The sequence below is a fragment of the Myripristis murdjan genome, chromosome 8, assembly GCF_902150065.1.
Source record: "Myripristis murdjan chromosome 8, fMyrMur1.1, whole genome shotgun sequence".
NCBI classification, from domain to species: domain Eukaryota; kingdom Metazoa; phylum Chordata; class Actinopteri; order Holocentriformes; family Holocentridae; genus Myripristis; species Myripristis murdjan.
Window position 1 is genome coordinate 2,113,077 of NC_043987.1, and position 27,950 is coordinate 2,141,026.

At 41.2% G+C, this 27,950-nt stretch overlaps 1 protein-coding gene across 2 annotated transcripts in view; it reads left to right on the plus strand.

Moving 5' to 3' along the window:
* The first annotated feature begins 1,006 nt into the window (after nucleotides 1-1,006).
* carm1 (coactivator-associated arginine methyltransferase 1) overlaps nucleotides 1,007-27,950 on the plus strand; it is a 39,825-nt gene continuing 12,881 nt past the window's right edge. The window contains exons 1-11 of one of the 2 annotated variants that reach the window (XR_003928655.1): nucleotides 1,007-1,241; nucleotides 8,977-9,102; nucleotides 11,794-11,900; nucleotides 12,525-12,629; nucleotides 13,839-13,949; nucleotides 14,827-15,004; nucleotides 17,832-17,922; nucleotides 19,690-19,771; nucleotides 21,482-21,567; nucleotides 21,664-21,753; nucleotides 21,957-22,094. Coding sequence is in view for 1 of the 2 variants with exons in the window: in XM_030058865.1 (XP_029914725.1) it covers nucleotides 1,028-1,241; nucleotides 8,977-9,102; nucleotides 11,794-11,900; nucleotides 12,525-12,629; nucleotides 13,839-13,949; nucleotides 14,827-15,004; nucleotides 17,832-17,922; nucleotides 19,690-19,771; nucleotides 21,482-21,567; nucleotides 21,664-21,753; nucleotides 21,957-22,094 (1,328 nt within the window). In the remaining variant the exon portion in view is untranslated. The remainder of the gene's footprint in view (nucleotides 1,242-8,976; nucleotides 9,103-11,793; nucleotides 11,901-12,524; nucleotides 12,630-13,838; nucleotides 13,950-14,826; nucleotides 15,005-17,831; nucleotides 17,923-19,689; nucleotides 19,772-21,481; nucleotides 21,568-21,663; nucleotides 21,754-21,956; nucleotides 22,095-27,950) is intronic. The other variant, XM_030058865.1, reaches the window with a different exon arrangement.

Sequence of the window (27,950 nt, forward strand, 5' to 3'; positions counted from 1 at the left end):
AGTGCTGTAACTCTTAGTGTAATGTGTCTATTACATTTGTTTGTGGTTTTATTACTGATTAGAGGCCAGTCAGCATCAATACATAGCTTATCATAGTCCAGAGAAAGTGTGGTACATTTTTTTCCCTTTTGGTGCTGAGAGTAATCTTTTTGGTGGTCTCTAAGTCAGTAATAAAACCACAAGCAAATATGAATATAACAGAAACATTACACCGAGAGATCCTATTTTATCTCTCTTGAACCAATTGGAAATATCTTGGTCACTTCATTACTGATGATATGACCGATGATGATGACATATATAGACAGTGTTGTAAGTTATATGCTCAGGCTAACACAATTGCTTGTAAATTTAGCTGTTGTTCCACTCAAGTCAAAGTATCCTTGTTTAAAGCTTACTGTACAACACTATACACTGCCCATCTGTGGGTATTTTATAAAAAATCCAGTATGCAGAAGTTACAAGTCGCCTACAATGATGCAATGCGAATCCTCCTTAAGATCCGTAGGGGAGGGAGTGCTAGTCTAATGTTTGTTAACACAGGGGTGTGCACATTTAAGGCACTTTTAAGAAACCTAATGTTTAAGTTTATGCAACGTCTAGATGAATCTATGAACAGTATCATTGTAGCTCTCTCAAATCCCAATGTGAGTTGTTGCCACAATGACTCTACAATGAGAGTGCATTGGCTAAACTGTTTGTATCATATAAGTTTCTGTGTTTTTCTTTTTAATATTCTGTGTCTGTCCTGTTCAATCTGTACAGGACAGACATCCTGTTTTATGTGTCTATTTATGGACCTGCGTCTGCTAAATAAATTGAATTGAATTGAATTGAATTGAACTGAATCGCATCTGATATAATGGCATATGTACAGGGACTAGCTGAGGCTGTTTGAAATATCAGTGTTTGTGCAGTGCGTGCAAACTTCATGAGTTCTACTTCCAGCACGCAGCCTCCAGTGTTGACGTACTGTGGAGGCGGCAGTTCCGCTTCAGGACGCAGGGTGGCGGTGTGGGAGAGGCTCATGTTGATGTGTTTCCAGCAGAGAAGGCTTGGATGTGAGCGCCACCGAGCTGTGTCTGCCTCCAGATCGAAGATGGCGGTGTCGGTGTTCCCCGGCGTGCGGCTCCTCTCCATCGGAGATGCGAATGGAGACATACAGCGCCACTCTGAGCAACAGCCCCTGCGACTAGAGGTGAAAACCACGCAAGACGCTGCGCTGATCAATCTCTCCAATGGTGAGTTGACCTTTATCTGCAGCTAATCCTTCGATGTTCGGCCTGTCTTAGCCACTCGTGCTAATACGTTCAGCTAATGCAGCCATATGTAGCGCTAGCCACCAAGTAGCTAGTTGAGCTTTGAGAGACCACGTCGCCTCCCCCTGCTCATCACGAGGAAGCTCCGTAAAGCTCTAATTTTCCCTCGTCCGGTGGGATTTTGGGGCTTCTTTATGTCCGACTCTCAGTCATCACAGAAGTTCATCAGTTGAGAGCTAATCAAGGCTATAGCTAGCGTAGCATTTGTAACATTGCCGTGGTAATGTTATTAGCTAGCTCACGAGCAAGACAGCTAACTGATGTAGTTTATGCTAATGAACACTGGCTAGTTAAACAATGCCGCTAGCCTTGCTTCAGCATGATGCGCTACAACAAGCTTCTCGTGTCGTTGCCCTTCCCAGTCCTTCATTGGTCCAATAAAGCTTCATCAATGGAGTAAATGAACGTTTTCCAATTTGCCCCAAAGACGTCCCAACAATGTTCCTAAGCTAGCGAGTTAGCATCTGTGAATTGTTTTGGAGGAGAGGGCATCACTGCGACCCGCCGCTCGGAGCTGCGGTCACGGCGTCTGAGGCTGCTGTCCAACTTTATGTTTTCACCGTGAACTCATTCAATGAAAGAACGGGAATCAAACCAACTTTGGGGCGCCGTGCTTTTAATAGAAATTTCTCGCATTTCTCAGTTTAGCGAGACCGGGCCCACATTACTTATGCATTCATCTTTGTTCTCATTGGAACAATAGCCGGGTCCCCGCCACCTCCTGCACCCCTGTGCAGGCAGCAGGAGTGTGCCTCTGCTCCTCTTCAGCCGACCTCCTTTACTGTCAGCTCCCGCTGAAAACAAGCGCCTGGACTGCCAAAGTTGAAGCAAAGCGCACGTTGTGAAGGAGGTGAACCTTTGAGCGAGTCACGTTCAAGTGTGGTGGAGGCAGGCGAAAATGTGTTTATCCCACCATTTCACTTGTATACAGGATATAATTAGATGAAGCTTTATTGATCTCTGTGGAAAATTAGTTCCTTGCAGCAGGAAAAGTAATAGGTTTCAAAAGGAAATGAGAAAATGGGCAATAAAACGGTACAAATAATGAGAGTAGAAAAATAATACATTATTTAAAGCAAGCAGTTATAAGACTGTAATCGTTTGGTGTCAGCAATATCAGTGCTTGGGTAGACTGCAGTGTGGGAGTCACTGCAAAATAGTATAGAGTACTTATAACTTAATAAACAAGTAAGTTGAACCTAACTGACAGGAGATGTTTTCATCTGATACCAGTAACAGAAATTTGGCCATTAATTTTACAATAACTGATATCAACTGCAGTGCTTGGAGGGATAGTTCTAGTTTTGTCCCCTATTTTCCCTGTCTGGATATATATTTAGGTTTCAAGTTGAAATTTTAATGCTATTTTTTTATTGTATGCTTTACTCCTAAAGCATTTTGAAAATACTTATTTTAGTTTTAGAGGATGATGTGCAATTGCAGTGGTCATTTTAACTTAATTAGCAGTGAATGTAGTTTTCCTTGCAGTCGCGGTACACCACCATCAAAGGAATACTTTTTGATATGCCAATATTTTGGTCAGACGGACTGGGTGAGCATCTCTGAACTGTATTAACTTTTAAGCACCACATTTTATTATTGTTCACGTTTTATTTTGGACCTTTGGTCTTCTTTCTCTTTTTCCCAGCTCCACAGCAGCACAGAATGTCTCTGCTGGAGACAAGGAGTGATAGGCCATGCAGTGCAACGTCATTTGCATAAATGCACACGCCGCACCGGTGGGGGATGGGGGGGTGTGGGGGTGAAATGAGAGCTTTGCCCCAGACTGTGTGGGTCTCAGCCTGCATTCGCAAAACTCTGAGATCAACTTTTCAAAATCTTAGAAATAGGACTGTGGACTGTAATTTTTTGTTACTGTGCTGTCTGAGACATGTACAGCCTAGTATGGTTGTCATGATGCCAGAAATTTAGTAGTCGATACCAGGACCAGTGAAATTCTAAGATTCTTGATACCTGTTTCAATACCATGGTAAACAAAAAATAAATAAATAAAAATAGGGAAAATATTCCATTTACTTCAGCATACACTTCTTTTATTAAATTCGGTTGAACATTCAAGTATTTAAACCTTCAAGTATTTAAAACACACAATAAGTCAACTGTGCTTAAATAACTAAATAAATAACTTTTTAGATTGCACAGAATTTCAATTGCAATATCCAGCAGAGACCTGAGAAGTATATGGAAATGATGAGTAGGTTTATGCATAATTCGCAAAAAGAAACAACTGTTTAATGGGAAACTTGGATTTATTATCATCCCGAGCATCGGCCTCAAACCCAAAACCCTTCCTACACGACTCTTGCTGTGTTTCTTTTGGACAAGCCGAGGCGGAACAGCCGCTCCAGGTGCACCTGGAAGAGCAGTCTTTGGCTGCGTGTGTTTGTCTTCGGCGCACGCTTGAACAAACGTACATGGTATGTATACTGCCCCTGTCAGTCCTGGAAGAATATTATACAGCCCACTGAAGGCTAAATCTGAATAAATACTTAATCTAAATAAATACATCTGATACCCATGGTGCCATAGAAAAACAGGAACTGTCAAATTTTGGACTATTGGTATTGACATTGTACTGAAGTACTGGTTCTCATGACATCCCTACAGCCTAGATATTTTTCCCTTTGTGACTGATTGGTTGAGCCGTTAAAGGGATAGTTCACCCATTTTGAAAAATGTGATATTAAACATGATATTATTAACATCCAGAAAGATCCTGTAACTTCTGCACTTCCTGTATCAGTCCGCGGCAGAGCAGCAGTTGCCATCACAGAGACACAATTAGATTGTTTGTGGTTGCTATCGCTTGTTTTCTTCATTGAACACATGTACACGTGTTGGCGGTCAAAGAAAACAACTTTCTCTAGAGTACTAAAAGGTAGCTGTCAAGTACCATTGTGGCTAGCTTATTCTTTTCCTCCACTCTCCTCTATCACACATTTCATGTACCTTTCAGGCTCCTGCCAGCTACCGTAGAAACTGAGGACCAACACAGACAGCTTAGACCACACAAGGAAATCATTTTACCATGGGTGTTTTTTTAATTTTACTTTGTTTTTTGAAAACAGTCTACATTTTTATTATTCTGGGCTGTATAACGTCTTCTAAACTTTGTTAATTTGACAAGTTGACTGGATTAAGGTGGATATTTTTTAAGAAAGTTTGCCAGGGGGATGTCCAGTTACATTTTAGACATTCACCACAGTTTCTGGGCGTGGGTCTACTAGTATTTCATAGACTATTTACATGACCTTCTATTGCAGTCCAATGTGTTGCGCCATCTACTGGACAAGTAGTGTAATGTGAGCTGTCTGAAAAGTCTCCAGGGGCAATCAAGGACTCAACAGGATAGGCATGTAACTTTATCAAGTGTGGAAGAGTAGAGCTGCTATGAGAACCTGAGGACTGGGTTGTGCCCAACATGTTGTGATGTGTAGGGATAAAGTAAGGGCTCCACAGTGTCAGTTGATCCCTAGGAAGCAAAAGCGCAAGAGTCAGGTGCACATGTACGTATGTTGACACATTTTCTCCCGCCATTTCAGACGGCCTTGCGACTTGCCCTCTCCATAGTGTAACCGGTTGACAGGAGATCTGATGGGAGCTGAGGCGTGTGGCCGCCCTTCTTTGGATGGATGCGTCTGGCTAAATCGAAAGTGCTGCTCTTAATCCCATAACAGATGTTGGATTAGTGCAGGCTGGTTTATGGGCCTACACTGACCACACTGCACAAATAGGACTTTTTCCTCCCCAGGCACAGAGCAAAGACTGTTTTCATATCATCGTGCACCATACCCTGCTTTGGTTACTGCCAATCCTCTGACACCCACAGGAAGTCTCCAGTCTTTACCTAACCTTAACCCTAACCCTTGCTCAGGGTAGATTTATTGGCTGTGACAGCAGTTAATTTCTAGATAGGTTGGACACTACACTTTCACCTATTTTGAAATTTAGTGTTTAAAAAAAATGTCATACATTGTAAACATTAGTTAGGGAAATTTAAACTACGTATTAACAGCAGTAACAAGGCTGTGGTTTTAGGGCAGCTGTTAGTTTGGACATTGTATACTGCAGAAGAAAAATCAAATGATAAATTCTGCTGGAAGCGGCAGTCATCAGGGTTCAAACACCATCAGCACATTCTGCTGACAGTGAGTTTAAGGGGAAGTATAGGAAATCATAGATGTTTGGATGGAAGGAAAAGCTGACTGTTAAAGATGGTTAAACAGATCATAGGTTGCATTGTTGGTGTATAAATGTCTACTGCTGCAGAGAAGGCCTTTGAACAGGTGAGAAACTTGTATGCAATGCAGCTTGAAGGGATGGTTCAATTCACCAAACTTGTGGTATGGAGCCAGTTTGCTATCCCATTGAGCAGCTGCTGACTGGCTTCCTCACAGTTTGATGAAATTCAGTGTGAAAACACATTTGATTGCCTGCTTAAGTTATGGCTCATTTATGGTTCTACTTACGTGTACCGCTCCAGAAATTCAGCTCTCTTCTCACTAAAGACACCTTAACAATACTTACACAAAGTTATGTTTTCAACTATAACAAATGAATCAACCTTAATTTTAAGGTGTTTAATGGGAACCCTTACAGTTGTGAATTTAGATGTGCCAACTTATTATGCAATAGGGCATTAACGACGCCAGACTTTTTCAAGTCGACGTTTCAAGCAATGTCGTCGATGTTACGCCGACCCGTCAACACCGGTAGCGGTGTGTGGGGAGGAGTCTTCAACTTTCGACACACCCTTGACCCTTGACTTCAATGTCATTAACTGACGTCGACGGGTCGACCTTTATGTTAATGCCCTATTATGCAAATGTTTTTCCAAGCTATCAAAACTGATTACACAGACACAGTGAGCAAGAAAAAAAAAAGACTTGCCCAACGCTGAGTGTGGTAAAATACATTAGTAAAGGCAACACAATGCTGAAAATAGCACAAAACATTATGCCTTGACTTTTGTGCATCAGAGGCTTTAATTCAAAGCATTAAAAGGTGAGAGCTTTCATTAGAAAGCTGACTTGGCAAGATGATGCTGAAGTCAAGGGAGAAACAGCCAGGAATTCACCATAGTTCCAGTTCACAAATGTTCAGAGCAGCAGGACTTCACCATATCTCCACCCACCATATTTCCACCTACTGTCGCATACTGTGAGGAACTGGAAATAACAATAGTAGATATTATTTATTTATTTATTCATAGCACTTTTTATGCACAATGCAGCTCAAAGTGCTTTGCACAGAGTAGTAAAAATGCTTATATAGCTTTACAATTAAACTGTTGGACCAATCAAGAAGCAGGGCAGTGGAGACGTGATGATGTGTATAGGAATCATAAAAGATGAATTCATTGGCCTGTTTCAGGTTGCTAATCATGTTCAAATGAACACTTAGGGCTATTGTGAATTAGTTGTTGGACAATAAATCAATAATGTCATATATCGCGAAACTCACTCTTGTGAGACATTACAACTGTGCCAAGTATTGATATTCGAGTTTTCAGTTTCATTTGCACAGATGCATGTCTGAGTTCCTGTAAGGTGTATTTATTTTGTCACCTGTAGGTATTACAGCTGGAACCATTCTGTCATGTTACAGTCACTGTTCATATGATTTCTTACATAAAGGGATGTCGGTGTCCCAACAAAATGCATCTTAACCCTTTGAAACCTGAACAAATTCACTCAATTTCTTTCAAAAACATGACAAGAGAAGAAAAGATGGGGAGCAAATTGACAAGAAATGGAAATTTCACCCAAAATTAGTTAAAAATGACAAGAAAACGATATTTATACTTATTATATACTAAATTAAATTTCAAGAAAAATACTCCCAAAAATGTTTTTCAAAAATTTAATTTAATTTTGTTTAAACCCAGGAGCTCAGACATTTTTAAAAAGGTTTTAAGGGCTTAAAACAAATAATAGTGTTTTACAATATCCTGGGCTCAACAGAACTCCTGAGTTATGACCTGATTATGGCAAGATATAAAAAATACATAACTTGACAGAAAGCGTGTGTTCATTTGTCATTTCTCATCCTCCAATTATAAAAATAAATGCCAGATTGCTCTGAATTTCATTGCAAGGAATCATTGTCGATCCTCTCTTTGATTTCGAGACCATGACGTAATTTCGATCGATTTCAAAAATCGAAATCGTGACACCCCTAGTGAATATGTCTGCATACAGGTGCTGTGTCGTACAACCAGTTTCAGTACCACTGACAATAAAGTTGTATCGTATATTTCCACCCACGGCATTGTGCCTGGCAGAGATAACAAGGCAAGATAAATGAGAATTAATGGTTGGCTGGCCTGGTTTTGTCCTCCCAGCCAGCTCAACACCCATCTTCCTTCTTTGCTAATTTGATGCAGAGACCAACATGACAATGTCCAATTTAAAGCAGGCGTTTTTTGCTTATTTGATGGTGGAAAGAATTATGAGAATGACGTTTAAAGCATTTGTTTCCTCAGAGGTTGAAAAAAGTCCGACATTGGATGCTATTTAATAATCCAACTTCGTCTGTGCACTATTAACTTTGGCTCACTCCACCAGCCATCTGTCTCCCTAACCAGCATCCTCTGTTGTCACTACTGACAGCATGACGTGCTTCCTCTGTGGGTGGACAGCTTCGTTGGACCACTGTCCACTCTTGTGACTCTTTTGAGTAAGCTCTCCTCTTAAGGCTTTAGTTCACCTATTGTTATGTAGGACCATAGTGGGGCTATTTGAGTGCTGGATGCAGATTTTTCAAAATGGGTGAACTATTCCTTTAATCAGGGTGGTGAGCATGGTAAGTTACTCAGAGACATTTCCGTCAGTGGGGCTGTCCCTTCTCCTGGCTGTCCTTTAGCACAGTTCTTAGATGTTGCTATCAACACGCCTCTGTAGCCTAAGTTGCTTACTCCGCTTTTTGCTAATCTGTAAAGTGTAACTGTTGCAAAATTAAAGCTGTTGTAATGAAAGCCCAAGAAGTGATTGATGTTCACGAATCTGGACAAGGCAGTCGAGTTGAATTAGCAAGAAAAAATGCAAACACACCATATTCATCAGTATAATGTCCCAGATCATATAAAATTTTCAGTGTAAAACTCTTTGTGGTTTGAACTTTTCCCCCCCAAAATTTTCGTGGAGAGTTGATTTTCCTTGACTTTTGGAAAGTTTCTGACCAGAGCTGTGATCAGAATCACATCGCCTGTGTGTGCTGGTTGATGCTCTCTTAAATTAACAGAGCATGTAAATTCTGAAACATTAAAGGAACAGGTATTATACATGGGTGTGGAATAATCAAATGCCAACAAATGAAGTCATCTCTGTGAAGTGTTTAATAAAGACAGATGTAGAGTTCTTCCTCATTCATACAGTCGATCTTTTTTATTTCATGTATTTGTTTGTTTTTGTCTTGGCCTTAAAGTGAGATTAACATTAGGCTGGTTAACCATCCTGGAACATTAGATGCTAGGAACAGAATTCAAGAAGAGACAAAGGTCAAAGATTTAAATGTTAGCATCTCAAAGTTCCCGTCCAGTGTGGTGGGAGAAGATCATTATTGATATATCCAGCAAAACATTTGCTGTGTGTCACGCTTTCATCCGTCCAAACATCTCATCCCTCTGTTCTTCCAGGAGAGGAGACGTGTGTGTTCAAGTGTTCAGTTTCCAGGGAGACGGAGTGCAGCCGGGTGGGGAAGCAGTCGTTCATCATCACACTGGGCTGCAACAGCGTCCTGCTGCAGTTCTCCTCACCTGCAGGTACACACCAAACACACACACACACACACACACACACACACACACACACACACACTGACCCTTCTGTCCATTCTGTCTCATTCTTCCACATTAGGGATATGCAGTGAGCACCTTCTTAGTTCTGAGCTTAAAGGAACACTTCACCCCAAAATGAAAATTCGGTCATATATATATATAATGCTATTTCAAGGACCATACCAATGATTTTGCACCTTTTAGTGTATAATCTACAAAATGTATATACTTCATATTTCTGCTAATCTTTTACCAAAGCAAGCCATCATATTTAAGAACTCTCATAGCATTTTTCTTGCTTTCCTACTTCTAGGTATTGGTTTCCATTCACTCTGCCACGATTTTGTCAATTGTTGTGTTTTGATTACTAAATTGGGCAGTCTCTCCTGTGGAAATAGCCCTAGGGAAACATTTGCTTTACACAACTAATTATCAGTCATGTGGTTTATGATTAGCTTTTTTAGCCACGGAAGGAGAGCATTATAAGTGTTTCAACCAAAAGTCAAATTTGAAAATCAAAGGAATTTGATAATGTTGTGGAATCTCTAGGACCCCTGCATGATTGCATAATTGTTTGTTGACATTTAAAATGTGGGTAAATTGTAGGTATTGGCCCAAACATTCAGAATCACTGGCGTAGATGATTGAATTCAGTATTGAATTTCATACTTACAAGTTCATATAATTTCAACACTAAATACTTGAATCAAAATATGTTGGGCCAGAAATGTGCGTGTCAGCGTCTGGATTGGAATAGTTATAAGATTTGGAAAGACAAAACTGCAGTCTGGATCGTGACAGCGAAGTGAAACAGTCCACCATGTTTTGAAACTGGATCTCGGTCCATTTCAACTCATTTAGAAAACCACTGCCAAGAGCCAAATATAGAAACATTTGACTTCCAGAGCTGGCAGAAATGGACACCCAGCCCCAGGTGCCAAACACCCCTATTGCAAAAGTTGCTCTAAAGCTGTCTAGCTGTCACTTTTCCTGTTTGCCGTGGCTTTGTAGCCTCCTGTAGTTCCAGTAAATATTGTCTGGTTGTTAAGTTTCCAAAAATGGCACGCAATTTTCAAAAAAATCTCTCAAATGGCCTAGATTTACCCCATTATACACAAGCAGGTGGTTTATTGTCTAGTTCTGAAAAACACCCACAATCACTTCATGTTTTTAGTCTGATAAAGTTTATTTGTTTTTGCATACTTTAGGTTAGCTTTAGGGTTTGTTTGGTTTTTTTTGCCTGGATTGAATCAGTTCTTTTAGGGCCACTATCAACTGAATAGGAAAATGACTTTGTTTTCTCTGTGGCTCTCCTGTCCCGTGGTAGCCTAATGTCTTTGCTGCCTGTCTTTCCCTTCTCTTTCACTTAACCTATTTAAGCCTTTTTATGTAAAAATAAACTCATCTTATCAGCTTGAATCACCAAGCAGTGCTGTGGATATTGTAGATTCAATTGATTTGGCCAAATGAAATTCTCATGTCGTGCATGGAGACTGGCAGAACATCATCTCCACACAGGAAGAGTTGCATTGAATATTTCACCCATAATGCATACGTTTTGTATCCAGTACTCACTGTGTCTTCAGTTCCAAATGAACAAAAAAACTTTTACTTGCAAGTCTTCATTGTAAACTTGTGCATGCACGTTTCATGACTGTGCATGAGAGGTTTTTGCAGAAGTGCTCTTCAGTGGGAATACTTGTTTGGCAAGTACTGAGCATGCAGCTGGATACCAGAGAATTTGATCATAGAGCATGATGAGTGGGAGCTTTTTAAACTGAACTTTTGACCGCGTTTTGATGTTGTAAAATCCTAAAGTTATGGACAGAGTTTTTCCCATTGGATCAGAGATCGCTTGTGTTTTTGAAATATGAATTTACCATGAAGGCTTACAAGTATAACTTTTTTGTTGGGGATTGAAAGCAGTGCACAGTTACCCCTTTTCCACCAAAGCGGTTTCAGGGCTGGTTCGGAGCCAGTGCCTGACTTGGCACCAGTTCTTTGTTTTTCCACCGCCCAAGCACAGGCCAAACTGGTTCCGAATCGGTTCCAGGCAAGCACCAACTTCGAGCAGGGGCTAAACAGGAGCCAGAGAAAGAACCAATGACGCGACCCACCACGTCATTAGTGGGCGGGGTTACAGACCCAAGCGGGAACAGGGAATGCTATAAACGTATAGCTAAATGTAGCTGTCGTTCATTCCGACGACGAATACGACGGGTTGCCAGCAATAATTGGGTTTTTCGCCTCTGGATTGCAATGTAGGCTTGTAAAGACACGAGCAGTATTTGCATCGTTACGATGGGTCTTCCATTTGTCGTCCATGTCGGTTATTGTGATTCCGAGCGAGTGTCTCGTACACCCACAGCCACGTGATCACATTTTACGCTGACGTAATGACGTGGTTCTGACTTGGCTCCGCTTGGCTCTTGGCCGATGGCAAAGCAAACCGGTTCTTTGTTGGAACCAGTTAAGAACTGGGTCTAGCACCAGGTTCTTTTTAGTGGAGTACTGGATACAAAAATGATGTGCCTCACCAGCATTATATCTTGAGCATCTCTTGTTTCTTTGGTATCTTTGCTATAAAACATCACTGGACTGACTGTTATGCAGGCTCCAGCACAGAGTACATTGCCTGTCGTTGTTAATGCATGACTGCTTCCTTTTCTGCCGCAGACTTCTCGTCGTTTTATAACCTCCTGAAGAACTGTCGCGGCCATAGCGGCGAGCGCTCAGTCTTCAGTGAGAGGACAGAGGAGTCTTCCGCTGTACAGTACTTCCAGGTGAGAGGAACACACACGCACACACACCCATCCATTCTTCCTAAAGTAACCTCTTTTCAACCAGAACATTTCTGGTCCTTGAATTGATGCTGTGAGGGATTCTTGGAACCAAGGTGCTAACTAGCAAACCAGCCTGCATTTGCACTGGTTTGGAGCGGCACCATTACATCGTTAATGGTGGGCATGTGCTGGGTATACCCCAATCTGGTGGTTTGCTATTCCTGGACCCAGCAAACTGTCCAGGAGTTCATAATACGCCTCCATAATACCCTGTCCAGCACCAGTTTTCACCAGGTCCTTATGGGAGTCTCTGCACTCCTTCTATTTGATCAGCTTGGTCCTGGGTTTTAATAAACCCAGTCTTCCCTAACTTCCCTAATTCCCTAATAATCTATGTTCAGTTGGAAACAGACTGATTTTCAGGTTTCTTTTTTTTATTTTGGCCTTTAAAATGGTCTTACATACAGTTCCATGCAACCTCTCAAAGGACTAAAAAAATTCTTAAAATTGGCTTTCAGAAACACGCAGATACCTTGCCAATACCTTGTACAATATTGACTTTAAGATATAAAATCCACGTCTAAATACAAGTTGATTGTTTCTCACCCCCCTCTCCTTGCCCAGTTTTATGGCTACCTCTCCCAGCAACAGAATATGATGCAGGACTATGTTCGGACCGGGACCTACCAGCGAGCTATCCTCCAGAACCACACTGACTTCAAGGACAAGGTAACCCTGCGTTCTGTCTGCTGTTGTTCAGGTGCACCAATCAGTCACACTTCCAACGTAGTGGAAGTGGACACTCTGTATATGACATTCACTGATGATCATCCAAGCAGAGCCTATGCTGGCTCAGGGAAAACCTTTTGTAGCACCATACCAACCTTGTAATAACTATATTTGGATGAAAATTTGGACTTATTTCCACGAGGTAGTCTTACACAGGTACTTCACCCCGATGCATAAATCTTATATCAGGTGCTCGCTGTGTGCTGCCTTCAATACCTGACGAAGAAGGCTTTACTTGCAAACCTTTGTGGTAAACTTATATTCCAAAAATGCTGATCTAATAAAAAATTGGCTCCAAAATGTAAAGATAAAATGAATGTCCAACACAGTCAAAGTGAGACAAGCAGTAAAAGAAATAGCTCACAACTTGTCCCTTATGAAAATGAACCATGGTTTTATTTTTGGGCACAAAAATTATGCATTATGGGTGAAGCATTCCTTTAAGATCAGCTGAGCACACCATTACCAAGACATAGCCAGTAATCTTGAAGAACCTCAATAAACAAGTGCGTCTATTTTACATAGAACTGATGAGTGGCATATGAAGAATTAGCGTATTTTACATGGTTTACATCTCTAACAGCATTTTGATAAGATTTACAGTGTGAGAAGAACATGCAGTATCTTATAAAGAGCTTTTAAGGGTTTGTAGACTACCATGCGCTTCAGAGAATAGTTGCTTATGTGTTGGATTCATGCAGCTTCACATCTTGTAAGTCCTTGTACTCTGTGAATGATTACACAGATGCTGTAAAATGATAAAGTTTTGTATTTTGGCAAGTGCTGTGTCGTGTGTTTGTGCCACAACAACTTGTTTGCATATTGTTAACGTATTTGCACATTGTTAGGGTGTTGTTAACCTAACTTTTTTTCTTACACTTAAACATCATGTGCAATGCACATACAAGGTATCATTTGAGAATTGGGAAACACTGGAAGATGACCTTCCACCAGCAGCAGCTCATATGTTCATAAATCATTGAATATGTCCTTGAAAAAACCTGGAAAATTATTTCTTTAATAAACATTTGGCTGGGGACCTGGCTGTATATTGTGCTGATTGGTCAGGAGTTGGACAGCATCATTTGTGGAGTGACGATATGTTCACTGCAGCCTTTTTCTGTCCTGTCGTCCCCTGCGGCCCTTCAGGTGGTGCTGGATGTTGGCTGTGGCTCTGGGATCCTGTCCTTCTTCGCAGCCCAAGCTGGAGCCAGGAAGGTCTATGCTGTGGAGGCCAGCACCATGGCACAGCACGCTGAGGTACACACACACACACAGGCACACATAGAGACATGCTCACAGGGAAGTGAAGGGATAATAAGCAATAATGGGCATGGTAATTACTGACACATGACACAGGGCAGGGGATCTTTGGAAATCATTACTACCCAGCATCAGTGCCCCGAATGGGATGCCGATACTGAACAGTATTCTTGAGATACTTCATTCATTTCGTCCTAGTTCTTATCACTCGACCGTGGAACCTGGTGCTGGAGGCGATGTTGTCATGGCGACATCAGTGAAAAATACTCCTGGTTGCATTTGAAAATGCTGAAATGCTGCCACTTACGCAGTTCTCAGGCATACAGTGTGTTGTAGAGACTTCTGCGATACCATTGTTTTATCAGGCTTAACCCTTTGAAACCAGAGCATAGTCACTTGATTTCTCTCAGCAAACCGTACAGCAACTCTGAAGCTGCCTCTTCTACAGTGTATCATGTGTATTTGAAAGACATGTCTTAGAGTTTTAAAAAAGCAAGAGTGGTTTTAGGAGAAGTCAGATGGTGGAACTGTAACCACTGAAAACATTTATCCTTCTGTCTAACACAAAGGTATAGGAAGATCCATCAGAAATAAACTCCTTTTTGTCAGTTTTCATTTCAGTTTGACTCTATTTAAAAGACACTGTTAATTCAAAGCAAGATTTGTTTTGCCATTTCTAACCCTGTTAATTGTGACAATGCAATTTTCAAATTAGCTGCAAATGAATATTGGCCCTAAATATCTGTTATTGGTGTACTAGATTGCTAATTATCAGTATCTGTATTGGACCCGAAAAAAATCAATCCCTATGCATCAGCTGTTAAAATGAATAAAGTTTGCACAGGCTCAGCATCATAATGTGTTTAAACCCCAGGTGCTGGTGAACAGTAATCGTCTTGGGGAGCGCGTTGTGGTCATCCCTGGGAAGGTGGAGGAGGTGACGCTGCCCGAGCAGGTGGACATCATCATCTCAGAGCCCATGGGCTACATGCTGTTTAATGAACGTATGCTGGAGAGCTACCTGCATGCCAAGAAGTTCCTCAAGCCCAACGGTGAGTGAGGAGGGGTGGGGCAGAGATGGACGGGAGAAGGGAGGGTGAAAGACCACCAAAAGCATAAACATGAAAAGGCAGGGATGAGGACCAGGTGTTGGTTCTTTTATGGCATCAACTGAAAACTACCTTCCTACTTGTTAGAAGGGAAGTATGGCCTTTTGAAGTGTCTCATCTGAATTTGGGCAGTTTTAAAAATCTCTCAAATAATGAAATGTGAGAGACTGATTCCAACCAATTTTAGAATCTATACATGGGACACGCATTGGGACAAGGGCTGGGCAATATATCAATATTGTGATAAACACTCAGTGGCCACTTTATTAGGTTCACCTGTCCAATCTAATACAATCCAAACTAACTGTTGTGCCATAAAGTTTACTTAGTACTACCATGTTACTCTATTACTTACTGTGATGCCTATAATGATCAGCTTGTCTTGTTGTCACAGTAACAGAGGCGTTCATTCACTTCTATGTTTGGCATTGAGCTCATAGTTAGTGCTGCTGTTGGACTGGACTGCATTTTATTTAGAGCTTTTTCTAATATTCTGTCCCCCTCATGTATGTAAATAGGAAGGACAAAAAATTAGAAACACCTCTCAATATAATGTAGTGCAGTACATGACCTCTGCAAACTGTAACCTCTAATAAATGGACACATTCTCCACAAAGTCAACAAAAACTGAATATTATAAACTTTCATAAAAGGTAGAATTAATGGCAGAGGTGTTGCATTGAACTGGGTTAGATTGTACAGGTTGACCTAATAAAGTGGCCACTGAATGTATGAATTGATATCATCTGGAATTTTTGATATTATAACATTGGTATACAGCATAGATGTTGTCTTGTCCTGGTTTTAAAGGCGGCATTATAGTAAAGGAATGTAATTTTCTTTACTTATTGACTGTTGTAGTTGTTCTGTTATTTGCCTCTACGTGCCTGGTCATCATATCCACATTGATAATTGCTGTCAAAAATATCACAATGTAAATGGTTTTTGAAAGCACCAATAATCGTACCTACAATATTGTAGTACCAATTTCTAGGTATTCTATCAAAAATGTTGTGGCGTTTTTCCACTAGTACCTACTCGGCTCGACTCGGCTCGCCTCGGTTTCGGTGGTTTTCTATTACAATTGAGTACCACCTCGCCGTCATAGCAAGGCGGCCACACCGCCAAGCACAGAGAAGTCTCCACCTCTTGATTTGATCACGGTACTGGTTTGCTTGCCATTTTCCAACTTTGCCCCCTTCAGCGATGATCAATGCGCACGGTCGCTGTTGCCGTTTTCTTTTAAAAATGCCGGGTTTGGTTTTCGTGAAGGAGTCGCTCTCATGTGTCGTCACTCCTTGTCCAATCAGTGGCCTGCACAACGTTTACGTCACATTTCGGCTCAACTCAGCTTGACTCAGCTTGCTTGGAACCCCGGCCGAGTAGGTACTAAAATAGTACCTGGTACCAGGTACTACCACCTAATGGAAAGGCTTACAGACTGAGTAGAGTTGAGCCAAGTTGAGCCGAGTAGGTACTAGTGGAAAAGCACCATTTGTCCATATTGCCCAGCCCTAACTGGTGCATGTGTTTATGTGGCAGTCTGGCACACACAAGGAAATGCTGTGAAATACTCAAGACTGCGCTAATGATCACAACAGTAATAACTAGAATGTTGGTAGCACCCACCTGGGCGCATCCCCAGACCAGTTTGGGAGGTTTTGCCAAAATAGTTTTTACCAAAGTAGTTTATTAAAAATTTATAACCAATATTCTTTTCCTCAGCAGAGTGAAACTGTGGCGGTAGAAATTAAACTTGCCATAGTTTATTACATTAATGGGAAACCCTGAATTTGTGGCGGTGCCGATATTGAAACATTGTGGAAAGCACTGCAGAGCTCTTCAATAGTTTTAAAACTAATGGTTACCTGCACATACCTCATGTCTGTCTGTGGCACGTCATTGCAAAGCAGCAACATGGCATTACAAAAGAGCTCGAAAGTTTGGGTTGACTATAATAAATATATATAAAGACATAAAATATATGATCTAGAATATATAAAGACTGCAGTTATGGCCACAAATACAAGCAGGCACAAGTTTGTACCTGAGAAAAGAAGACTGCACAGAGTTTAACAGCTTAGGTTTAGTAGATGTTTCCTGAGGGACTAAAACGTAACAGGCTTCACTTTATCAGATATAATTATTAGGTGAAATTCCATAATCAGAGCAGTAACAGCAACTAAATTTTCTTATTAATCAGAGGATCATGTATCACCAACAATCTGTTGTGTACACCTCTATTTTGGACTCGCACTTGATCAGAGAAATCACAGTAGCCAGATTAAACCAGTGGAGTTCCTCACACACCAGCCTCCGCTGCAGCTGTCTGTAGGCGTTTGAGAACATCACCTGAGTAGTCATGTTGCTTTGTGGAAAAGCATCTCCATTTCCTTTTCCCTTTCATTGCCTTTGTTTCCATCTCCGTGGTAACATTGCAGACTAAATTAAATTAATGACTTGGAGGCTTGGCTCTCAGAACTCATTTAAAGATATCTAGACATTCACCTTGATTAAGCAGCTTCTCTCAGGCCTCATTTTCCTTCAGCCGTCTTTTGTCATTCTTTGACTCTGTTCTCAGTTTCTGTTGAATTGCTTTCTTGGGCATGTTCAGCTTTACTGGTAGTATGTCAGCACCTGAAAGAAAGAGGAAGGTTTGAGTTGTGAAGGAGTATTGAGCTGAATCAAAGCTCCATGCATATTGTAAATAGCCGCCAGTGCTTGTCAGTGTTTTTAACCTTCCTCTTCCCTGTTTCTGTGTGTGTTTCAGGTAAAATGTTTCCCACTATTGGTGATGTCCACCTCGCCCCCTTCACAGATGAACAGCTCTACATGGAGCAGTTCACCAAGGCCAACTTTTGGTAAGAAAAGGAGGGAGGCATCCAGGGCTTCTTTGTATAATATTTAACAAGATTCCAAAGTTCCTAGAGGTCATCCATCAGAACAAAAATCATGTTTGTTTGTTTAATTGCCTAGGGGAATGACTACTATTTAAAGTTTAAAGTGTGATTTGGTCCGTGAAGTAGAAGCCATCATCTGATATTGGTTTGCTTCTCATATGAGACTTGACAAGTGAGCTTTGACTTAGCTGGAGCATAGCTTGCAAGACTTAACAGACTGAAAAAAGTATCAAACAGTTACAGGACCATACCAGTGATTTTGCATATTTAGCATAATACCTACAAACTGAATATATTTCCTGCTAATCTTTTCCCCATACCATTTTCCCTACCTTTTATCTGGCCACTGTTGTTTTTATGACTTGAAATTAGGTGGAGTGAAACAGTCTCTCTGCCAGAAAATAGTCCCTGACGTTTGCTTTACACAGCCAATTATCAATTCTGTGGATTATGAATGATGACAACTTTGTTAGCAGCAGAAGCAGAACATAAGGTGGGTATGACTACCAAAAATTCAAATTTCCAAATCAAAATCAAGGGGTTTTGATTATATGCTGAGAAATATTTAGTACCCTTACATGCAAAATGGTTTGTTGCAATGTAAAATATGAGGGAAATTGTAGTTAACAGGTCAAACCTTCAAAATCACTGGTATGGTCCTTTTCAAAGACTTATTTTGACTTATTTAATATTTGCTGTCACAGAGGCACACACAGTTTCAGTAAAAGTAAAATTTGGAGATCATGCACTTGACAGGGTAAAGATAGCAATAACTCTGCACTGCAACACCGAGCCAAAACAGTACGATGAGAATGAGATTGTTTTCACTCCAGTCTTTACTGTTTGTCTTGGACCATCAGAGACACCTAAGTTTACTATGGTATTGTGTTCACCTGCTCTGAAGTGAAAAAAGAGTGCCATGAACCTCTGCGCTTTGTCCACTGTCAAGCCTCATCAAGCAACTGTCTCTGTTCCAGTTCACAAATCTAATTCTGAACCTTTCTGAGTGTTTCAGCCAAAAATAAATTGGTTTAGAGCCAGAAAAGGTGGTTCCTAGCTGGAACCAGAAAATAGGCACTCAGGTGGGAACTGTGACGGCAACAACAGTGGACATCTATAATTCTACAGGGATATCTGGAGATAACAAAACTATTGCTTTCAATTGGGACACCTCCTGAATTTTAGGAAAAGAGAGAAGGGAGTACTAGAATAAGTAAATTGTATCTCAGAATTGCTGAAGAGATGGCAAAGGCTGGGTTGTGGGAACTCAGGACCAAAGTATCAACAAGTTAAAAAAAAAAAAAATTGAAGGAGAACAGTGACTCCAAAAAGAACCAAATGAAAAGTGGTCCAGTTCGTCCAGGGTGATATGCTGGACGAACCCGGCGGTGGTGTGCAGGGTCCTAGAGCAGGACACCAGCAGAGTGGGGCTGAACTCAGCCACAACAATAATGGAGTCAGTGGTCAGCGACCTGGTGATACCTTCATTGCAATGGTCCCACTCCAAACTGCTGCACATGTGGGCAAGTTTGCTAGTTAGCAGCTTGGTTCCTGAAGAAGAATCCTGAACGTAACCGGTTGAAGAACCAGAACTGTTTTGGTCCAGAGGAGGTGCATGCGGTTTATCTGGTGTGCTGAAATGGTTAAAAAGTGGAAGAGAGGTGCACATAGTAATGTGTTAACACTAGTTGGAAATCTGACCCTTCCCCTCCCAATCTTTACCTTCAGGTACCAGCCATCCTTCCATGGTGTAGACCTGTCTGCCCTGCGGGGGGCAGCAGTGGACGAGTATTTCCGCCAACCCATTGTGGTGCGTAATCTTCCACACACACACACACACACACACACACACACACACACATACATACAGTAGGCCCGGTTCCACCGCAGGAACTTTGGGGTAATTTTACGGGGCCGGGGCCGTTGTTGCGTGTCTCCACCGCCGGAACCGCCCCCGAAGGACAGAGTTCCGGAATTTTTACAGGGTCTAAACAAGTCCCTGCCTTGGGGTAGGTACTCTGAACGGCCCCGAAAAACTCCTGGGTGGCACTTGGGGTTTACCTGGTGCTGATTGGATATACTCACGGCACAATGTGGTGTCAACAGAAAGCGACAAAACAGCCGGCATTTTTAGGGACGCTAGTGTTAGCTTTAGCTAACATTAGCTAACGTTGGCATCCCCAGCAACACTGCCAACACTACTAAGCTAACGCTAACTTGCTAGCTAACGTTAGCTAATGCTAACAACACGCTTTTTAGCCGGCAATTTTAGGGACACTAACGTTAGCTTTAGGCGAACATTAACGTTAGCTTTAACGAATGTTAGCTAACATTAACAACATGCATTTTGATGCCCTGGTCAATATGGTCGCACAACGATTACGTCACATCCAGAGCCCGGTAACTTTACAGGAACCTTCCTCCTCCTCGGCCCTCTCAGTGGAGACACGGCAGTTGAGAGAGCCGAGCGAGAGGACGTTCCTGTAGTAGCTCCTGCCCCCCAAATACTACTAGGAACTTCTTGGTGGAAACGGGCCTAATCATGGGATACAAGAGTATAGGACTTTTATTTTACAAACTTATATAGTCTGAAAGTGTACAGTACTTATGTGCATTTTGGATGCAAACTACTCAGCCTAAATTTTCTTGCGTGTTACGCCTATATAATGATTATCTTCTTGTGGTTGCAATGATTCAAAACCTTTGCAAAATGTTTGTTTTTGCTACGGCAACTTTCTCTCTTCATTCACTGTTTGGCTCACTTGACCACTGTTGCCCTGTCCCTACCGGGTTGCTATATGCGGGTCTCTCACTTTGATTCATTGTCTAGTTTGCTTGTCCACCACCACTTTTCCTCTCACTTTGTTTGTGTACTTCTGGGTCGCTGTGCAACTCCCTAGTTTCATTCACTGTATAGCTCCGTTGTTTTGTTTTGTTTTTTAATCCAACGTGACCGTGTTCACTCCGATCATGGGTGAAAAAACACTGGTGACAACGAAGTCAACAGAACATGAAGCAGACACAAGGAAAAACACTGTTTAAGTGTCACAGCAGGGGTTAAAATAGTTTGCGTAGTCTGATGCTTCTGGACTACAAAAAAATGACATGTAAGTCAGCGGTCATTGTTTCATATGCCAGCAGACTATTTGTCGAATCTTCACAGGTCTTTATTGTGTGTATGTTTGTGAGAGAGAGAGAGACCTTTAGTAGTAATTTTGTATTTTGCTATTTTAATTTGTGTTCTTTTGGAAATCTGTCAAAAGGCTGATTTCTGGCAAAGAGCGAGTGGGATTCAAAAAGTGTTGATGAATACTTTAGTCATAGTTTTAGTCATCAAAATGAACTCTTGACTGCAGTTGTCCATAGCTCCTGCGTGTACTCTTGTCTGAAATCAGGACCTAAATATAATTCTGATGTAACTTTTTAGCAGTTACTTCAGATTAACCACTAGGCTGTCCTGCCGCCCTTATACAATCAAGGACTTGTTTTTGTGCTATATGATGTTCTCCTCTCTCTACAGGACACGTTTGACATCCGTATTCTGATGGCCAAGTCGGTCAAGTACACAGTCAACTTCCTGGAGGCCAAAGAAGAGGATCTTTACAGGTGTGTGTATACACTTCTTTGCAATCAATCCTATAAATGTTGTATCTTTTGTCATTAATTAGTCTCCTTATCTCTGCTGTGTCTGTTGGGTCCCAGGATAGAGATTCCCTTTAAGTTCCACATGATGCACTCGGGTCTGGTGCACGGCCTCGCTTTCTGGTTTGATGTGGCGTTCATGGGATCAGTGTAAGTTACTGACATGCATCTTGAAACTTGATTGCTTGGAGTTCCAAAACGGTAAATTCTGAAAGGCAAAAATCTCAGCTCTCAGCCAAGTGATCACGGAGTATATAAACTTCTACAAATATACAATTTAGCTCCTTATGGGGTTTTCGCTTTTAGCAACACGACTGTCTTTCTCCTCTCTCCAACCTCCAACCTCATTCCAGGATGACAGTATGGCTGTCCACAGCACCCACGGAGCCCCTCACCCACTGGTACCAGGTCCGCTGTCTGCTGCAGTCACCCCTTTTCACCAAGGCTGGGGACACACTGTCCGGCACTGCACTGCTAGTGGCCAACAAGAGGTAGGACAGCCCTTGTGTGTGCATGTTCGTGCGTACATACGTGTGTCTGCAGTATGTAAACTACTATGGTGCTGACTTGGCAGGCCTGAGCTTGTAAACACATCTGTCAGCGCTTTTTTTCGGAAGTTTCCCTTGTTTTAACCCTTTCTCCTGCTCTCCTGTTAATCTCCCAAATTTCTGACACATATCCAGTCCAGTGAGTGTTGTGTAGTAAGGCATGTTGCTAGATGAGATTGAGAGATGGTCTAATCTGCACAGCATCGTTCTCATGGTACCTGACAGTCCACGTGAAACATCGTCTTCGAAAATTATCAGTGCAAACTGGATCCACATTGAAAATGGATGCAACAGATTTTAGATTTGAGACGCAGGATAGTTTTCTTTCATTTTTTTCTACTTGTTTCTGCTCATCTTGATATTAGCTGGCTGCAGCTGTGACACAAGGTAAAAATATGAAATAACTCGTTCAGTCACACACACTAGCTGTGTTGACAATTAACCCCTTAACCTTCCAGCCCTTTTAAAGACCATATTTGGTGAGGGAGCAGGGGATTTCCAGGGGAAATAAAAGGTTGACAGTAGATGCAACACAGAAGTGGTGAATGTCATCTGAAAGCTGGGAACCTGAAGATTGATTTGAGATGCCGCTTAGCTCTGTGTGTCAAGTTACCTTAGGCATAAATCTGTAATAAACATTTTGTTTTGGTTAGGCACAGATTTATTTATTTGTTTTATTTAAAGTACACAATGGTTAGAACATTTTAGGAACATATGGTGGCCATTCCCCTGAACAAGTTGTTACAGCAATTTTTTTGTTGATACCATTTGTTACACAGATTTGGTGCAAAGTTTAACCATTTTTGACCACTTGAGAATAACTAAAAATGGTCAAAAACCCCTCCAAAATACAACATTGGAACACCAAGACATTGAAGAATACCTTAGAACAATTCCTCTGATTTGGTGTCAAGATGTTTTGACATTTGAAGATTTCTGTAAGAATTGCATTTTTCAGTGATTGGATGGTGAGCATTCTGTTGTGGAAATTGCTGGGCCTTATTGTCTTATGTCTACCTGGAAAACCAGACATCCAGTGAACAGCCTCGCTCTCTAGTTTGTGGTTATAAAGTTTGATGAGGCTGTGATTCTCCTAGAGGTCACTATAGGTCATTTTATACAGCGACATCCAGTTTCAAAAATATGGCCTCACTACAATGAAATGGCTGCTATGGGAGCCAACATCATCACACATGAATCAGATGTGGCTCATTGAATCCACAAGAGTCTCAGCTTTCCAGTCCAACTCCAAGACTGTTTAGGCCCCAGTCTGCACAAACACACCATTTTACAACAGGCCACAAGAACACATGTGGACTGCAGGGTTTGTGGGCCAAACTGCATGGGATTAGCAGATGGTGGGCATGTCTGCAAAGGGGAGAGCCGTGACTGCCCAGAGAACCCATTTTCATTCAGACAGCTGGAGGTCAGAGGTCAAGGGACCCCACTGAAAATGACCATGCTAGTTTTTCTCTTGCCAAAATTTAGCCAAACTTAGCAGCAATATTTAGCCTGCTCAGCTTACCTGTATCTTCATTGTAGCTTTGAAATTGTGTCTGCTACATCCTCGGAAAGACAGTAAGTTTGTTGGGCCCGCTGGCAGGCTGTCAGAATGGTAATGCGTTAAAGAAGAGGAGGCTACATTTTGTGATGTAAATTGACATGTTGATTGTATTTAATATTTATATATTTTTTATACTTTTGACATATTGTATGGTCATGTTAGGGTAAGCAGTTTATGCCCATAATGCCCATAATGATGTTGACAGATGTGCATAAGACAACTTGTTCCACAGTGGCAAATCTGTTTGCAGACTTCCTAATCAATGCCATGTCCTTTTATAACTTTTTATTTTATTATTTGTTTGTTTATTTATTTATTTATCTTTCTTTTATAAATACAGGAGCTGTGGTATATAATTTAGGGGCAGTAAATACTAAAATCCAGTGTTCAGCTGTAAGAATTTCTTCCATGTGCTTGTTGGGGCTATTAGGTCAGAGTTGCACTTGCTCTATGTATGTTTCCATGGCCCAGCAGGCAAAACTGAAATAACCACAGATGGTTTGAACGGTTCTGCACTGATTCCTCATTTTCAGCCCAAGGCAGTTTCTGCTTTCACACTGAAACAAACAGCCTCTCACTTGTTTCATAATTGTATCCCCCGGACTAAGCCCGATATGGATACTATGGATATGTGATCATCACATGCCTGCTGCTGCATCTGTAGAGATATTCTTGTCAACACTCCTGATGCAACAATTATTGACCAGTTCTTTTATATTTGGTATTGACATGGCAAAAACAGAATTGCCTGATCAAGGCGTCATTTGCTGTTTGTGCTGAAAACTACACCTGAACAAACACACTGCTTGTGAAAGCTCTAGAGCTCCCTAAGGCTTGGACAATATGCAGTTTTGAAAAATCAATACATTGGAATGAAATTATTGATCATTTATTAATATTTTTATTATATGTACAGTACTGTCAAGTCATCAGAAGACACTGTTCAGCTGCAGTTTTAATATTTGCCACAGGGAGGAGCCACAGCATTGGTCTTGAACACAGATGAACTTTGTTGTTTTTACAAATAATGTTTTTCTGGAACAAGTGAATTTGTAAATGGCTCTATCAACCACATTAATGGGCATTAATGAGTCTTATTTGTGACGAGGGGAATAACGATCCAGCGATCTGGATCGATGTATTGATTAAATCATCAATGATCCAGTAACATCGATGCAAAGTGAAAACATCAAGAAATGTAGCACTTTATAGTGAACAACATAGTGAACATCTGTTTTTATTCTTTATATTAAAAAGAATGATTTGTTTTTCAAAGATCTATTTTTTTTTAGTAACAATAGGTTGTTTTTCATTAAAAATTTGAAGATGCTAATGTTAGGTTCCTTTGACAGTAACATTAGGCGCAAGTGATATTTTTTTTTTCATCTTGCTTTTCAAAATGCAGCCACAAATCATGCGAAGTCTTCGCACCGCTGCCCAGCTGTGGCATTTATTTATTCATTTATTTTAGACAGGCTGTCTGATATTCATGCTCACACGGCAGCCAATCACAGCAAAGTAGATAAACAGTTACTATGAAAACAAATATGGGAGTGTCTGGAAACTAATCTGCATCAGGAATGTCACAAGAACTAATACCACATCAATGCCAAACTTCAAGAAACTTAGCAGTACTAGTGTTTATACAGTAGCGGTAGTACCTACTGGTACTACATTTATGAGTAACGGCGCACCCGCTACCAACATGAGAGCATAGCAGAACACAGAAAAACAACAAAGATGGCAGCAGGACTCCTCCTCACCCTCAAACTAACAAAAACATTTGGAAAGAGCACAATACAAAAGCCACATATGGAAGTATTTTGCCTGAATGGCAGATGGACAAGGCAGCATAGACAAGCCAAAGTCAGCATGCAAACAGTGCTCAGGCATTTTCCAGATGAAGGGTGAAAACACCTCAAACGAAACCAACCACTTCACTGTAACTCTTATTTTTGCTCAAATTTATACTAAAGTAGATTGGATGTCATATTTTCCATGGTATTGAAATTGGTATTGATTTGTGGCTTCGCATTGGTACTGACATTGACCATCAAAATTCTGGTATCATGACATCTCTGCAACATAATAATAAAACAAGCACTACAGAGAGAGTGGACCAGTGGCAGTGCAGAATGACAAAGAGTAATATCAGTGGTGCAGCTTTACACTGAAAGCAGCACAGACCTCTGGAAGTGAAGTTTAATGTCTCTGATGTAAAATCCAGAATGTGACAGCTTATTGAATGGAACAAACTATCCCAAAGGCTCAGTCCACCCGCTTGATTATAAAGTCAACATTTTGCTGACTAAGCTACAAGCACAGGATTCAACCGCCATCAGCTGACCGTTTACTGGTCATATAATCTGTGGATCCTCAAAAAATATGAGTGTAGACAATGGAGTACAATATTACAAGATGCCATCTACAAATGCTGTAGTATCCTGCTTCCAGTAGTGAACCATTCAAGATGTAAAGTTTTGTGGTCACAGGGGACCACTCAGCCAATGCCAGTGTGCTAGTGAAAATGCAAACATCAAGTGAATTGAATCGTGTGTGCAAAATATTTCAGAAAGGTATGATTGCTGCATCTCATCCTGAAGCTGTGCAAAGTGCTGCACCACAGTGAGAAGAAATAAGAGCTGAAAACAGAGCGTCCTGTCTGCACTGGCTGCTGGCCAGACAGCAGGTCACTGTTTTATAGCTGGCTATTCTTTCTCTTTTTTGCACTAATTTGTTTTTAATGCAGGCAACTTCCTTTTATCTTTATTCAAGTGAGTCTTATCAGATGACGACAAATTTTCCCTGTAATGATGGTTAGTTAAAAGGCATAAGTTTACCTGCATTATTGATTTGTGTGCCCTGTCTCATGCACCAGAACTATTAGTCCACATACTCAGCTCTAAAATAAGATGAGTTTAAAATCGGTCCCAGTCGATTAGTTTAGAGTTATAATGCATGTCCAACACCATACCCTACACTACTGAGCACTTACATGTATCACATTTTGCAGAGATATTGCTAACATGGTATGTATGAATATGCATACGTTGTATCAGTAATATGTACACATATTAGAAATGTCATTTTGAATTTTGTATGACTTAGGTGTAACCATTGTAGAAGTAACAGTTGCAATGAGGGAGAACCTGAAGAACACAGTAGATATGATGTGTAAATGCATCATATCTACAGTGACAAGCGAAAACTTCCTGGCTTTACCAGAGACACTGTGGTTTTCAAAAGAGATGGCACACTCTGGCGCCATCTTTGAAACACCGCCAGGCAGTGGAATCCCAACCAATCAGACCAGAGCCCTGTCTTTTTGAACGGGGAGTTCTTTTGACTTTAGTGTCATAGAAAAACTATGTTGTTTTTTTTTTTCCACTATCCACACAGCAAGATTAGAGCATTCTGCTTTGTGGCAGCCCCCAAACACATGCCTTTTACCGAGGTGTCAGGTGGTCTAACAGTTGACTTGTCCATGCTTGCATTGTTGTCTGGATCTGCAGTCAGTATCTTTTTTTTAGGGTTCACCCACTTCCTATGTGTAACTTTTTTTCTTTTGAAACTTTGCAGCCAAAGAGAGGCCTTGGCCATATGCACACACAGCAGATTTTATGTCCATGGATCCATGCTTTTAGTGCTACCATGTTTATAGCTTTGCTGCCAAACCTGCTTTTGCAAACTCCCCTTAAACCGTGTCACTTACAGTATCTCTACAAAACTTGATATACAGCATCTGTAGGCCTTAATGATAAATAATTAACAACATTTTGGAATTTTCAAAAATTGCAGAAATGATTGGCAGCAGAAAATTCCTCTGGCTTGCAGTTTGAGGGGAAGTGATCCTTTAACCCAGATTGACACCAAAGTTGGTCCACATGCTTGCCATACTTCACCGAGGCCCTTGGCAACAATCGCTGCCATTTGAGTGAAACTATGTACATAGCTTTTATACAACAGCTCCTCAATGCTCAGTTAATGACAAGTAACGTGCCAATGAAATTGCAGCAGCATTTAGAATTAGAAAGAGGGTATGGCCATGAAATGTCATGTGTATAGAATCCTTGGTGAGTAGTATGTACTGTATTAGTAGTACTCAGGCCTTCAGATGCATTGACTTTTCCAGAGAATGCAGCCTCTCAGGCTTTTCCAGCAAATGCAGACTTTCAGGCTTTTCCAGAGAGTGCACCACGTTGACATGGGCAGCATTGCTTCTTGAACTTATGGTG